General features: G+C 39.2%; 2 protein-coding genes across 3 annotated transcripts; both read right to left on the bottom strand.

Annotated features, from left to right (window-relative positions):
- Nucleotides 1-391: 391 nt before the first annotated feature.
- On the bottom strand, nucleotides 392-6,471 carry plbd2 (phospholipase B domain containing 2). Its single transcript, XM_042421829.1, has 12 exons — nucleotides 6,160-6,471; nucleotides 4,650-4,743; nucleotides 4,383-4,541; nucleotides 4,162-4,262; nucleotides 3,862-4,076; nucleotides 3,323-3,417; nucleotides 2,291-2,451; nucleotides 1,833-1,928; nucleotides 1,652-1,723; nucleotides 1,394-1,546; nucleotides 1,054-1,216; nucleotides 392-908 (listed from the first exon to the last, which is right to left on the bottom strand). Exons 1-12 carry the CDS (start codon nucleotides 6,378-6,380, stop codon nucleotides 738-740), a joined length of 1,701 nt encoding a protein of 566 aa, XP_042277763.1. The 5' UTR covers nucleotides 6,381-6,471; the 3' UTR covers nucleotides 392-737.
- A 57-nt stretch (nucleotides 6,472-6,528) lies between these two features.
- rbm19 (RNA binding motif protein 19) lies at nucleotides 6,529-14,759 on the bottom strand. Of its 2 annotated transcripts, none has more exons than XM_042421827.1 (24): nucleotides 14,597-14,759; nucleotides 14,321-14,503; nucleotides 14,106-14,219; nucleotides 13,849-13,890; nucleotides 12,538-12,760; nucleotides 12,081-12,325; nucleotides 11,919-11,978; nucleotides 11,718-11,796; nucleotides 11,415-11,486; nucleotides 10,779-10,988; nucleotides 10,545-10,675; nucleotides 10,256-10,383; nucleotides 10,076-10,172; nucleotides 9,819-9,929; nucleotides 9,496-9,696; nucleotides 9,322-9,391; nucleotides 9,064-9,206; nucleotides 8,900-8,960; nucleotides 8,431-8,510; nucleotides 8,283-8,338; nucleotides 7,436-7,552; nucleotides 7,224-7,329; nucleotides 6,995-7,115; nucleotides 6,529-6,882 (listed from the first exon to the last, which is right to left on the bottom strand). In XM_042421827.1, the coding sequence occupies exons 1-24, from the start codon at nucleotides 14,630-14,632 to the stop codon at nucleotides 6,800-6,802; spliced, it is 2,769 nt and encodes a 922-aa protein (XP_042277761.1). In that variant the 5' UTR covers nucleotides 14,633-14,759; the 3' UTR covers nucleotides 6,529-6,799. The 2 variants fall into 2 exon arrangements, with proteins under 2 accessions (XP_042277761.1, XP_042277762.1); XM_042421828.1 differs by having other exon boundaries at nucleotides 9,064-9,203; nucleotides 14,597-14,758.
- Nucleotides 14,760-15,460: the final 701 nt, after the last annotated feature.

The following is a 15,460-nucleotide window of genomic DNA, read 5'->3' as shown; positions in this document are numbered from 1 at the left end:
GATGAAAAACTGTGAACCTATCCTTTAACTGGGAAGGATTTCTCCTGTAAAGAATATCTTATAGATCTTTTAAATGCCCACATTGTAACACTAAACAAAACTACTATTGACCAAATACTAAAACAGAGCAACAGTTCCACATTATTAAAAAAAAGACAATGATCATCACTGTTTATTTAGAAAACATTTTTTAAAATGACAACAAATCATAAAATGTATTATATCAGAATTACTAAAAAATGATTTAACTCATTATCATGAGATTTGCCTTTTCTGTGACAGAACTTTTGAAGCTGCATCAACAATAATACTCAGTGATTTCTCAAAGGAAAGGTCTGTGGAAACATTTTACAACTCAAATAACTCAATAAGCCATCAGAAACAAAACAAATGGAATTTACATTTTAATAATTAAAATAAGAAATTAAAATCTTAAAAACAAAAGAACATCAGATATAAATCTGACATAGAAACTCTCATTTTACAACAGGAAGGTTGTTAAGTTGTTCTTGGTAATATTGCCTTACATTCAAAGCTCGCTTTAATCTTCTGTGCTTTTAGCAAGCAAATAGTGCAATACTGTAATACTGCCAGAATATCATCGCTTGTCTTCTGAGAATCAATAACATCACATTTGTGTTCTTAATTGTCATGCCACACTGATTTATAGTACCATTTCCCTTTGTTAAATCTTCCAACAGCAGCTGGCAGTATTTACATTTACAGCATGATAGCAATTAAGGAGTCCAGGTGACTTTTATAGGCTTGAATGCCCAAGTATCAGGATGACCCATGTGAATCAGGTCTTTGTAAGGGGAAGTGCTCCACTGGAAGGGTGGCACCTGGTCCCATGTTGGCCCGCTCACTGCCACCATACCGTACTGACGGAACATCTCGTAGGAGGTCATCTGCACAGAACACACACAATGTGTCAGATAACGTCTCACAGTCTTTTTCATTCAAGGAAAACACACAGAAAGGATTCAGGGAGGAGGAAAGATTAAAGTATGGATGGATGGTGATGGTGAGAAATGAAATAAGAAGGATAAAAACCTTCATGTCGGTTCCTCCATGTGATCTCTGTCTTAAGGCACCAAATGGGTATGTGCCATTAGCTGGGTTCAAGTCCGAGCGGGCCGAGATAGCATTCTCTCCATTCGCAGGTGGATCACAGCCTTCGCACCGTGACAATGGGTCTTCCTTGAAGTTATTATATCTGAGGAGAGACACTGCAGCTCATAAATAAAACTGATGGGATGGAATTGAGATTACCAGGCATATGGAAATACAAAATCTTCATCTTAAGTTTAAGAAAGATCGTTTGCATAATAAGAATCAGTCCAGCATATGACAGAAATGTCCACATCGAAGTTGTGCGACATGCAGACTTTACCTCATGAGGCGCACCATTGAAGCCACATCTGTGACAGATGTCTGGTCTCTCCTGAATATCTGAGCCCGAGGACTCTGGTCCAGAGAGAACCACGGGCCATACTCCTCCACCAGCTTATTGCAGCCACTGGCGTTGAATATTTCCTCATAGTATCTACATTCAAGCATGAAGGAACATTTTACAAATGACACAATTAGAACATATGTAATTTACAGTATAAGTTCACATAAAAAACCTGTTTCTAAAGTGGATACTTACGGTATGTTGTAACTTGCCCAGTACCCTTTCTTCAGCAGTTCCTGAGTTTTATCACTGTAAACAACTATTCCCCTGTGGCATTAAAACATAAAAATGTAAGAAAAGCTTATTTTAAGTGACAGGCTTATCAATTATAATAGTTTTCAATAGAAATGCTGAAATAATAGTAATTAAGACTTACGGAATCTGCTCCAGCACGACAAAGAGACCCTCATTAATGTCAGTCTTCCCTGGAGTGAAGTGGTTATAGTCCACAATCATCCACTGGTTGTTGTACCTACAATGCACACACACACACACGCACACACACACACCAAACTGAACATACAACCTTTAACCTTTGACCTTTTAATCAGAGATCCATGACAATTGATGTTAAAGTAACTGATTCATGTATTTCACAAGAAACACTGTCTTGATGAGCCAACTGACTTCACATGTGATGGCTGACTATAAATAGTCTCTCCTTTTTCTTCCTTTACTGAAACACTGTAAATCCACATGACAGCTTCAGGTCTCAGATAATCTTATCATCATGAGGAATTTTGGACACAAGGGCATCAGGCAGCAGTCAGACAAGCCTGGAACTTGCTCGGAAGATTACTTCTAGACAAAGTGGTGATAATGTGTGAAACTCACGTTCCGCTGTTGTACTTTCTGAATATCTCTGCCCACTGCTTGCCCGTAGTAGCCAGTCGATTTGCCACGATGTTCCTCAGCCACTCCATGACCTGTCCCGAGGGCTGAACAAACTGCCACAGATCAGGGTTGCTGTTGCCAATGGTGGTTTCCAGGGTAACCTGCAGACACAAAATAGATTAAGAACAGGGAAACCTTTGTTTACCTGAATTTCAACAACCACATTAAGAAAATTACAAAGTCAGCCTACTGTCACCTGAATATTATATCAAGGATTAAAGGACTTCTGTCTCAGCAGGAGTTGGAAAAACACGTCTATGCATTTATTTTCAGTAGACTCGACTACTGTAACGGTGTCTTTACAGGTCTATCTAAAAATATTGATCAGACAGCTGCAGCTGCTCGAGTCCTCACTAAGACCAAGAAAGTGGATCACATCACTCCAGTTCTCAGATCTTTACACTGGCTTCCTGTCTGCCAAAGAATTGATTTTAAAATGCTGCTGTTGGCTTAAAAAAGCACTGAATAATTTAGGGCCAAAATACATTTCTGATCTGCTGTTATGAATCATCCAGACCTCTCAAGTCGTCTGGGACTCGTCTGCTTTCTGTCCCCAAAGTCAAAACTAAACATGGAGAAGCAGCGTTCAGTTTTTATGCTCCACATATCTGGAATAAATTCCCAGAAAACTGCAGGTCTGCTGCAACTCTCAGTTCTTTTCTGTTTGTCGCTGCCTTTTATTAAATCAAATTTGGGGGTTAATATCTTACACTGCACTGTAACTTTTACTCTCCTGTTTTATCTGCCTTATTCTATTTTAGCTTATTTTTTATTTCCAATTTAATGCTTTTTAATTGTAATTTAAATGTATTTTTATATTGTCTTATGTTGCTTTAATATTATAGTATAGTCTTGTCTTTCATCCAGACATCTTCAATTTACAATTAAGAAGCAACACCTTTAAATATTGTAGTTTATTCTTCCGAATCATTAACAGTCAACTCTGTCACATCAGGTACAAAGTGTTCTCACCAAGCCACTGCTCAGGATATAAAAGTCATCTCCAGAGAAGATGGATCCAGGGTAAGATGAGAATGCCTGAGTTCCTCCAGGAAGAAGAAGATTGTCTAAAAGAAAAAAAAAAAAATAAGAGCACAGAATAAGGTTAGATTTGCCTGTAGCCACAAGTCATAATAATAACTTAAAGCACCTTTAAATAGGCTTTTGAAAACCTGAAGGTCTTACAGTTTAATGTAAGGTTTAATTTACAGTGCCCATAAAAAGTTTTCACCCGCTTGGAAGTGTTCATGTTTTATTTCTTTGCAACTCTGAATCAAAGTAGATTCAATGTGGCTTTTTTGACACTGAACAACAGAAAAAGACACTTTAATGTCAAAGTGAAACAGATCTCTATGAAGTGATCAAAATGAACTACAATCACAAAATACAAGTTGCAAATATAAAATATAAAATACAAAAACAAAAACTTTTACATGGTGTGAATAAAAATCACCTATTAAAACAGTGAAATTTTAAAGGCACCGTAAATAACAGTTGCATCACTAAACTACCTAAAGGAGAAACTTTGAAGGCAAAGATGTATTTCTTCATGATGCGCAGCATGGACTGGTAGTTGTTCCAGGTGTCATGTGATACCAGCAGTTCCTTATTGTTTGGCAGCAGCTTAATGAGAGCAGAGCAAGAGCCGGACCCAAGGGGTCGAGTTTGGCTAGACTTGTTCAGAGCCGATTCCAAGTCCTCCAGATCCCCGCCCAGCTGGAAGAGTCTGGGTTGGAAAGAGCAAGAGGAAAGGTCATCTGAGGAGCATTGGAGAGATCTGTTTTTATTAGAAAACTTGTATATCTGCTTACAGGAAGCCAAATGGGTTGAGGGAGAACGGCCCTGTTGGAAATGACAGCGCATCGTTGTAGCTGTCCTCCAGACCCTTCAGCTGCAGCAGCGCCAGTTGCACCTGACACGCAAAAAAACAAGAGAAGTTATTTCTAGGGGCTTCAAATTGTTAATGTAATTATTATTCATAATTCCTGTGCTTTGGAGTGACTTTTTTCTACAACAATCACATATTTAGTACCTGGTACCAGTAGGGTGAACTTGGCTGCTCCTTGATTTGCTCTTGAACCCACTGCAGATTGGTTGTGATGAAAGCCTGGAGGCGTTTACAGTAACCAGTGTCACTCGTAAAGGGTCCACAGTAACCAATCAGAGTGTTCATCCAGTGCTTATAGATGAGCTACGACAAACATACACAACAAGCCCTTAGATTAACTGGAATGAAAAGTGAGTAAATGAGTCAAAAGTGAAGCACGACCACGCCTGAGGATTGGTGATAGAGGCTGACCTGGGATGTGACTGCAGCCTCCACTACACCGGCAGCATAAGCCTGGATGCTGTCATTGTACTGACTGCTGGTAGTGATCTCCAAGAAAGACCAGCTGAAATGAGTGCACATGTAAATCAGCGAGAGAAAAGCAACATGTCATCTGTGTGCAGGCTCAAGAAAGTTTGGGTGATTTATTTTTTATTTATTGTCATATTTCTATGACACTCAGACACACACACACACACACACACATATATATATATATAGAACATCGTAATTGTCCATATTTTAGGTGAGATGATGTTAGAAGGCCAAATGTGTACCAATAACTAGTAAGACAAACTCTATTCTACATTTTGCAACAGACATAATCAACTGAAGACAGTAATGCATTTTCCTAATTCCTTTTTGCAATGCCAGACATGGCCAGTATTTCCTGAGATATCATGGTGCACAGATATTGACCTACACAGCCTACATATGTTATTAAACGCTGGCTATCATAACAACATTTTTAAATAAATGTCCTTACATTTAATTCATGGTGTCTAATCGATTTAGTCTATCATTTGGTTATTACACTCAGTCTTGCTTTATCTTCCTGTATATAAGTCTTTTTTTCTTCATGTAATTAATGTCTGGTGATTAGTGCTGCATTGCCTTGTTTATTTAAGTTGTCTCTTATTTTGAGGTATATTTATATGTTTTTTAAAAATCAAGTTTTAATATAGTTTTCTTCTTCATTTTGGCAGAGGGGTGCACTAGAGCCTATGGCTGTCTTGACCTTTCATTTTACATGCGTCAGTTCTGCAATCTGTTCTTATGTTGTTCATATATAAATGCAAAATGAAAGTAAAACTAAATTAAGTGCTAAAACAAGTCAGAAATTTAATCAACATTTGCATCAAATATCAGGAGAAAATGCCAAACTGGCTCTGATCCTCAGCTGTGATGTTGTTCATATAATTCAGTATGTTTAGGTTTCACAGTAACACAAGCAGTCAGTCACTCTGGGAAACTGTTACAGGCCTTTCTAATAAGTTTATGTATCATCAGTGTATTTTAGACCAGTGGTTCTCAAAGTGGGGGTCCTTGAGGGGGTTCCAGGGGGTCCCCAGCGAAAGGGGAGACATTTATTTTCACGATAATGTCATCCATAAGTAACACAATGACTGATCGTGAGACTATTTTGGTCATGTGTTTCATACACTTTCTGTAATAAAACATTTAAAAGTAAAAGTCTTGTCAGATGGGGGTCCATGGTCTAATTTGTCAGTTTAAGGGTCCTTGAACCACTGTGATAGACTAAACGATAAATCGATTAATGGGAAAATTCCTCGATGTATTAAAAGATAGTTACAGTCTTAACATCATAAGTTATTAAAGGTTTCCACGGTCATATTAGCGGCTTCCTCGAATAGCAGAGCTACAAGAGTCCGCACAAGAAGAAAGTTTTCATATTTCAGGCCTGTAACAGCAGCTTCAGAGTCCTGCAGCTCAAGGACAGTAAAACCTGAAATCAACTCACCCCGATGTTTTAATGTCATCAGTGAAATTCGCCCAAGCTACAAAATCTTCTCGGTATTCCTCTAAGACAGACAACTGCCCGCTTTGTTTATCAATCACAGCTGATCGTATTTCAGCTCCGGCAAACTCACACTTAATGTACAAAATTCCTAAAACTACTAAAACCTTAAAAACGGCTGCAAACCCTCCGTAAACAGACATCTTGCAGAGCTTGGACGCCATGTTTACACGAACAAGTCATGTGATAATACTGATGACTAGTCACGTGATCACAACTGCAGTCAGTACAGTCATCTAACCACGTGTTTTCTGTTGCTCTTTATCAGTTACACACACAAACACACCAAACATGAGCCATAACAGGTACAGCTTTAAAATCATGAAATAAAGTTTTATATAAAAAACTGACATGAACTCCATCTTGTATCTTTGTGGCATCATTCTATACAAAACATCTGTAATGTAAGTAATCCAGGTTTTTAAAGTTCTACAACACTTTGACTAGCTGATAAATTAATTTTGAGCTGCTCCTTCTGCACATCCATGCAGATCCACATTTAGTTCACAGTCCTGTTCACACAGCAGGAGCGCTGGTCCGGGTGTTGTAATGGTCTCCATGGTAACAACAGCATTCAGGGATATCAATCTTCCACATCCCCATCAGTTTCCATCTTCTCCATAATTCCCTCCAACACTTCTGCTTTTCGTTGCTTTTTGGCGACCACTGACATGGACAATGAATGACACAGATAAAGAGATAAAAATGAGTACGTCAATGAGTTATTTTCATTTCATGGATCATATTCTGCAGGTTGTTAAAAAACAGTAAAATTTACCGTGAAAATGTTCCGCTGTTTTCCGTCTCAGTGTCTCCACCGTTTCCTCAGCATCAGCCCACTCCAGCACAAGGCGTCTGCCGTACAAGTGAGTGCTGTGGCACAGTGCAGCAAATGCTTTCTGTACAGAAACAGGTATAGCATTTATGATCATAATACTGTTAACTTTAATATATAAAGACACTACATTTCCTCAACACTTTGCATAAAGCTCACAGAACACACAAACCTTAGCGTCCTGTTTAGTGAGGAAGTCAACAAAGCCAAAACCTCTGTGATTCCCTGAACCAGCAGCTTTCTTTGGAAGACGGACTGTCTTCAGCTCTCCAAATGTACTGAGACAGAGGAAAGAAATCATTGTATTACTAAATAATCTCGCTCCACATAGTGTGAATAAAATAGCTGTGTGTGTGTGTGTGTGTGTGTGTGTGTATGCGCTACCAGAAGAGTTCTCGAATTTCCCTGACTGTGGCTTGGAAGGGGACGTTGCGCACAAGGATCTTGGATCCCGTCTGCTTCTTCTCAGCTTGCTTCTTCTTGCGCGACACCTCGGTTGACCTGCACACAGTGAAAAGGAAAAATAGTAGTGAACTTAAAGTCGATCCTTAGTAATACTCAAACAATATTTTATCAATAACTGGTCATTTTCAAGGCTTTGTCAGCCAATACAGATTTTTTTAAAAATGTTTATTTCACTGCATTATCACAATGTACCCTAGCTAGTTTCCTCCAGTTTACTTGTGGTATTGTAACTGTGATGCTTGGTGCTGATGCAGGACTAAACCAGTTCTGGTGCTTTAGCAGCACCGGAACTGGTTTTAGAGCTGCAATGATTAGTTGATTAATCCACAATTATTTTGATAATCAAATATTTGTTTTAGTCATTATTTTAATGCAAAAATGCCAAATATTTGATGTTTTCTGCTTCTCAAATGTGATACTTTGGTACTTTTTTTGTCCTGCATCATAGTAAACTGAATATCTTTGGGTTTTGGACTGTTGGTCAGACTAAACAAGACGTCTGAAGACATTACCTTCGACTCTGGAAAATTATAATAATTTTTCACTAATTTTTAGTATTTTTTATACATCTGTAATTTAACAACATGTGAGCTGTCTATTCCATGTTATTGTTCACTGTTTATGAGCTTCATATCACAGCATGCACTGTAACAGTTAACTCATTAGGTGGGACGAGACTTCAGACCTTCTGTTTAAGTACATGATGATTTTTTTAACTCTTCACCACAGTCAAAGTTCACTAAAACCCTTCAGAGGCAAATCTTACCTTGTGGCTTTCTCTGAAATCTTCAGTTCCAACTGGTGATCGTCCACAGAACAGTGCTGGTGGAGGTTTGAGAGAGAAAACACACATTAGCCAAGAGGAAGGTTGTGGAAAGACTGTAACAGTACCAATGAGGAAATGGAGCTGGTACCTGCAGCTGCCTCAGAGCCTTCTGTGCTGCCTCTGCTGTCTGATACTGGACAAAGCCGTAGCCCATCGACAACAGTTTGCCTGCAAGTTACATCAACAGTGTTTAGTGGACTTTAAGCTGATTAAAATATATATTTAAATTCAACCATTGCCCTCACAAAGACATACAGTCCTTTCTAATAGAATTCCAAGACACCAAATAAATTATTTGTAACCCTTTTTCTACACAAAACCAACATCACTATATGTGCACAATCAGACTGTGGATTATAATGCTACAACATAAAGTATGCTAGCATTGCTGAGAGTTCCTGCTACTGAACTTTCATTTGTAATCTTTGTGAAAAGAGCTTAAAATAACATAACTGTCTATGTTGTATGTGATCAATACAATTTGGTATATGAAAACCATATAAATCAATGTTCATCAGTTTACACATGACAGAGATCATAGTTTTAATGTTTAGTACCTGTTTTATCTTTCTTCTTGGAGATGGTGCAGGACTTGACTTTGCCACATTTGGAGAACGTCTGCAATAAATAAACAAGTAATATTTAACATATTAAACATAAATCTATGATTTCCCTCTTATTCAGTATTTCTAAGTATGATCTTTGTAATAACTTGACATACCTCCTGTAGTTTCTCCTCTGTCGTGCTGAAATTAAGGTTCTTTATGAAAAGTGTGGAACCTGGAGCACATTCCTCCTCCTCCTCTTCTTCTTCTTCTTCCTCTTCTTTCTTCTTCTCCTCTTTCACTGCCCCCTCTTTGTCTAATTAAACAGATCAAAAAGATATTTTGGTGAATCAAATGATCCCTTACATGTTTTAAAATACTAAACCTAAAGAAGATTGTCTACTGCTGCTTTATGAGTGTTTATGGGGTTTTACCTGCTTCTGGTTTGGCTGCCACAAACACCCCCACAGGTGCCCACTCCAAATACAACGGAACATGTTGGAACTGGGGTGTTTAGAGATACAGCACAGTAAGTACACGCCTGTAATGTGCTTCTCCTCAAACAAATGCTACATGTACAGATTTTGCTGATGAGAGGCCGTACACACCTTGCTGTAGGCGAGTCTAGTGAAGGCTCGTTTTGCTTCGGTCGGCTCAAGGAACTCGACGATGGCTGTGAGTCCTGAGGGCGGCAGCAGCACTCGGCCCAAAGAGCCATGAGGGGAGAAGAGCGCCTCCAGTTCTGATACTGTCACTTCAGCCGGTAGGTTTTTCACCAAGATCACAGTTGTGCTCCTCCCTGCTGCTGCCTGAACACCAGAGGGCACACATGAGAAACAATGTCAACCGTCGTATTTGAATAAAGGGCACTATAAAATTAAAAAAAAAAAAAAAATTGCAACAAGTTAAGAGGAGTTTATATGAAACATACCTGACTAAAGGAATCCAGACTCACACCGTTGTCCAGTAGGAACTGTCGAGTCTCCTGGACAATCTGGGTCTCTCCCAGAGCCATCCTCACTGCAACACTTCCCTTTGACTCCTGCAGAGAAGAACCAGAGAAGTCAAGATGTGCAGTGCTCGATACGCATAATGATGATGAACGGATGAAAGCCACATGCTGGAGCTGAAACTTCAGTATATTGCGGGGTGAATAAATGTAGAAGAACAGGATGAAACGTCACTCACGTGGTCCAGGACTTGGCTTTTTGTGGTGTTGTATTTTTCAGCAATGGCGTCTGCTACTGCACTCGTGCCCAGAAACAGGGCGTTCCAGTTGTGTGAGCTAAAAAGAAACAAAAACATGAATGTGTGAATTCAAAGAAAACCACAAACAGAGAAGCGGAGGATTAACACGATCGTTCATACCTGGAACTGGAAGCTTTATTTTTGGCATCCTTTTGTCGTTTGTAAGATGAAGATCCAGGACCGCCAGCATCTGAAGATTCAACCTTTTCCTTCTTCACCGTGGAGGGAAGCAAGTGAAGCATCCTGCCCTAAAAGAATGAAAAAAAGCAATTTTTCAATTAGCCTACACAAGTCATTTCCCTTTCCTGTGGACTGCAGGCTCAACTGCACTCCTAATTCAGTTTGCATGACTAAATCCACAAGCCTGACAGTACAGATTCTAAAGAGACGTCTCAAACATCAGTCATACCTGAAATATATGTCCGTCCAGCTGAGCCAGAGCTGTCACAGCATTCTCTGGAATCATGTACATTACAAAAGCGAATCCTTTAGGCCTCTTGGTTAGATTGTCAATGGGGAAGAGCACCTCGGATAAAGGACCTGCAATGATTGAAAAATTATAGTAAACCGGGACAAGAGTGGATTTATTTTAGCAGGTGAGAGCTTGTATGTGAGCTTGTTTATGAAAAGTTATTTAACTCACCATATTTAGAAAATAAATCTTTGATCTCTTCCTCAGTGCATGTGTAAGGAAGGTTTCTGATGAAGAGTCGGCCCGACTCCGCCACATCTTCCTCCTCCTCATCCTCCTTCAGCTTCCTGGTGAAGTTTCTGTCGATTTCTTTGTCCTTTCTGTCCCTCTTGTTCTTACCCCCCGAGGAATCCACGCGGAAGACCTCGATGTAACGCCCCCCTGAAAACACAAGCAGAAGGAACGTCAATGTTAGCCACAAAGCATATGTACAAACACTGATGGCAGAAGATACAGAGAAACTCTGTATCACAAAAGGTTCAGGCATTTTCATGAATGTTAATATGCTTCTTTTTCATATATCATTTTGATCTAGAAAGAAGAAAACTTCAAACAAAATACAGGCTGAAAAAAACTCCACAAAATCTGTGTGTATTAAAAACTATAACAGGAAAAATAAAGTGTCAACATTACAATATTTATTGATTCAGTAAATTGGTTATTGGCTGCTGAAATGCACTCATCTCTCCTTAAAACACACAGATACGTTCTTTAAAAAAGACGCAATGTAAGATCTTCTTACCGCTACACCGCGCCATATCCCCAAAATTATGTACAAAAATAAGAATCAAATATAATATCTCTCACCTATGTAGTCTTTATTCTTCTTCAAAGCCTTTTCCACCTGTTCTTCAGAGTGCAGGTCCACATATACATAGCCTGAAAAACACACATTAATATATGATACATGTGCTGTACGCAGTCTATAATCTATAATAATATAAATAGGCGACTAGATGTACAGCACCAGTCAAAAGTTCGGACACACCATCCAACCAAACTTGACTGGTACTATACAGTCTGCTATACAGTACACTCAGCATATAAAATATTCTCAGTTTACAGTACAAAACATCTGAATTTTATGTAAAAATTCTTTCAGTGACATACCTGTTCTATTGCCGCTTTCGTTTTTCCCAATTCTGATGGCTGCAGGCTTCAGCGGGGTCATGAATTCTTTAATTTGTTGCTATTGACACCAAACATAAAAAACACCATGATGTCATTAATGCAGACTCTGACATATTCTATGTTTTTAAAGTGGAATATCTTCACTACACCTATGACATGAGGACGCTGTTGCTCATTCACCTCTTTCACATTGAACGGGGCTCCTCTCAGCTTCACGGTGAACTCTGTCGTTGGCTCGGTCTAAAACAGACAGCCGGGAATGTTAACCAGCCAACACTGAAATAAATATGATACTGTGTTGAACAGTAAATGTTTCACATGTGGATCTATTTGAATAGTCACCTCTTGCTTGGCAGTTTTCTTCGCTTTGCCCTGCTTCTTATCCTCAGAGGGAATTTTTGTCTTTAGGATGTTTTCTCTGTCTCCACTCTCATAGGCGCTGTCTATGTGCTGTACGACCTCCTCATCATCATCATCATCATCATCCCTCTCTCCACTCTCCTCCATGGTGTCGTCAGTTTTTGCCACCTTTGAGCGCAGGTACTCCATATCTGACAAGCCAGACTTCAGTGCTTCTTTAGTGGCATCTGTAAAACACAACATGCCACCAGTACTTAGACCTATCCCTTATGTACTCTTCTTGACTGATTTGGGCAGAGAAGGTTGCATTTCTCTGATTTTTCTCCGACCATTTGAACCATATCAACAAATGCAGTCTTCAGAGGATCCAGTCCCTAAATTGGGAAATAGTTTTCATCAAGCTAAGACCTAGACTAAAAAAGGAGCCACCATTACCAACCTTCATCTTCGTCATATTCCTCTTCCGCTTCCTCATCTTCATCTGACTGGTCTGAGTCAAAGTTGAGGTAATCGTCTGAAGCCGACTTCTTTTTGCTCTGAGTCTTTTTGCTTTTGCTGTCAGCGTCGACTGGCTGCTGCACCGTGTCGTTCGCCCACGTTGGTGCTTGGCTACGATTCTGATGCACTGACAGAAACTCCTTGAATCCCTGATCCTCCTCCAGCTGACAAAAGACGAAAAACACTTCAACTTTAACTTCAATAAAACACTTAATAAGAGCTCTAGGTCACGGTAGGAATTCATGCTATTAGTCTTCAAAACAAGACAGAACATTAATGCAAATTAGAAGGTGGACGATGTAAAGTGAACTAGAGCTGCAACAATTTCTCAGTTAATCAATTGATAACGACTAATTGATTGATTGGCAGAATATCTGGTAGATTAATAGATAATGAAACTAATCCTTAGTTGTAGCCGTAGAGTGAACAATGTTAAATAAAATAAGCTCATAGCCTGACAAATCCATGAAATTAAAAATTATGCAGACTCAGTTCTGAATTATGTCCATAATCGACATATTTCTGGCAGGTTGATTTAAGGCAGAGTACAGTTTGAAACTGTTCAATACCAGAGTATTGAACAGTGTTTTTACTTTCTGATTTTGGTACTCAATACTTTGAAAATAAAAAAAACATCCTGCTTTGAGAGCAAATAGCGTATAAACATTACATTTTACATTTACTAAACTGTTTCATTTCACTACAGGCAAGGTTCTTAAATGTTAAATGTTTAAGATTTTAATTTATATCAGGAACTATTTGATTAAAGAACAACATGAAACAACATCTGATTCCTGGTTTCTAATTAATTATTGAATTAGCTGTAGATTATTTGTTTTGTTGATTAATCAATCAATTGTTTGGTCTATAAAATGTCTGAAAATAGTGAAACATATCGATCACTGTTTCCCAAAGCCCAAGATGACGTCCTCAAATGTCTTGTTTTGTCCCGGACAACAGTCCACAATCTAAAGATATTCAGTTTACTGTCATAAAGGACTAAAGAAACCAGAAAATATTCAAATTTGAGAAGATGGAAACAGAGAATTTGGATATTTTTTCCTTTAAAATTGACTCAAAAGGATTAATTGATTATCAAAATACTAGCTGATTAATTGAATTGTTGCAACTCTAGAAATATTTTGATCAGTACAAAAAAATATTGAGGGTTGATACCTAGCCTCCATTCACATTCAGATATGATATATTTACTATGTAATAACAAACATCTGTAGCTGACACATTGACTCACATTTCCCAGTGCGCTGTTGGTCTCCTTATTCTGCTTCTTTTTCTGAAAACATAAACAAGATTTGACTCAAAAGTAGTGACAAGGCTTCACTACAGAAGTATCTACCAAAAAATACAGGGTGACTATCCAGAGGGTGAGAAAAAGAAAGATGAAGTGCTTTGACAGTTTTGTTAGAGGTTTTAGTCGCCTTTAGCCTTTCCACTTGATGGATGTGTGCACTTGCAGAGAGGAGGGTTGTTATGTTTCTCTGCAGGTACCTTCTTGCTGTCAGTGTCAGTGGGAGCGGAGGGTTTGTCCGGACCGGAGCTCTGACTGTGCTTGCTCCAGGATTTAGCTTTAGTGGGGTCTCCAAAGGCCTTGCACATCTCCACCTAAAATGCATCATATAAGCCTCCGTTAACACCTGAGAAAAACCACGATCATGTCATCAACACATGAGCAACTGAAATGCACTGAAGCTATGAAACCATACGGTCACTCTGGATGTGTCCACGAAGCTCCTGTCGAAGTGTTTCAAAGCTTTGTTCGCATCTTCTTCGGTTTTGAAGCCAACAAAGCCAAACTTGCGAAACTTCCCGTCCTTGGTGAACTTCAGGGAGCAGTCTGTCACGGTGCCAAAGGCCGCAAACATCGCTCGGAACCTGTCCTCCTTCATCTAGACACAAGTTAACACGAGTTCACACAGGTTAGTTATATTTACAGCTATGCTGCCGGTCATTGTCTGCTCACATCCGGGCAGGTTACTCACCCCGTTTGGGAGGTTTTTAACGATGAGTCTCGACATTGTTAATGGCTGTAGATCCTCAAATGCGGCATAAACTTGATTTTTTAGATAATTGTCAACAAACGAGCGTGGACTCTCCTCTGAGTCGCCATGTTGAATGGGCGGAGACTCTTCTTCTTCTCTGTTTGAATTTATTGACAGTAGGTGGTCAGTTTACTTTACCGCCACCTGCCTGACTGGAGTATGAGCAGATGATCAGGAAGAAACAAAGTCTGTCTGCTAAACCCGGTTTCTTAATTGCTAATTGAATTATTGCAGTGCCCGTTCAAAACGTACTTGTTCGGAACGGCCCGATTTCTTATTGTTTATCGAAAACCGCATATATATATATATATATATATATATATATATATATATATATATGTGTGTGTGTGTGTGTGTGTGTGTGTGTGTGTGTGTGTATGTTTATAAATATGTGTGTATCAAGTGACAAACGTATTAATTATTGTTAATTGTTTTGATTGAGTGACCCCTAGCGGCTGAAATTACATATTGTGCGTTTAATGTTATAAAACGAGGAGTGGTGTCGTCCCCTTCTCTCTCTCATGGCAGTGATCATGACATGCAGTAGCAGAGCCCAGAGGCCCTGTCCCGCTGCTGCAGAGTGGAGTGGTTCGCTGTTTGCTTGTTTTTTCCCCCCAAATTTATTAATGTTAAACATGTAACATGTCCAAATTGAATCAAATTTCGACAACGCACTCCTTTGTATCCCTCAAGTGTGAAGTAGATTGGATGACCAGTTCTCCAGATATGCAAAGGACAAACATACAGACAGACAGACAGCGACTCCTTGCTTTATATAAAGAGACGAGATGATATATCTCAAGT

The sequence above is a fragment of the Thunnus maccoyii genome, chromosome 9 (assembly GCF_910596095.1).
Source record: "Thunnus maccoyii chromosome 9, fThuMac1.1, whole genome shotgun sequence".
Taxonomy (NCBI): domain Eukaryota; kingdom Metazoa; phylum Chordata; class Actinopteri; order Scombriformes; family Scombridae; genus Thunnus; species Thunnus maccoyii.
The sequence above is the reverse complement of the archived record's forward strand: the minus strand, read 5'-3'. Positions and strand labels throughout refer to the sequence as shown.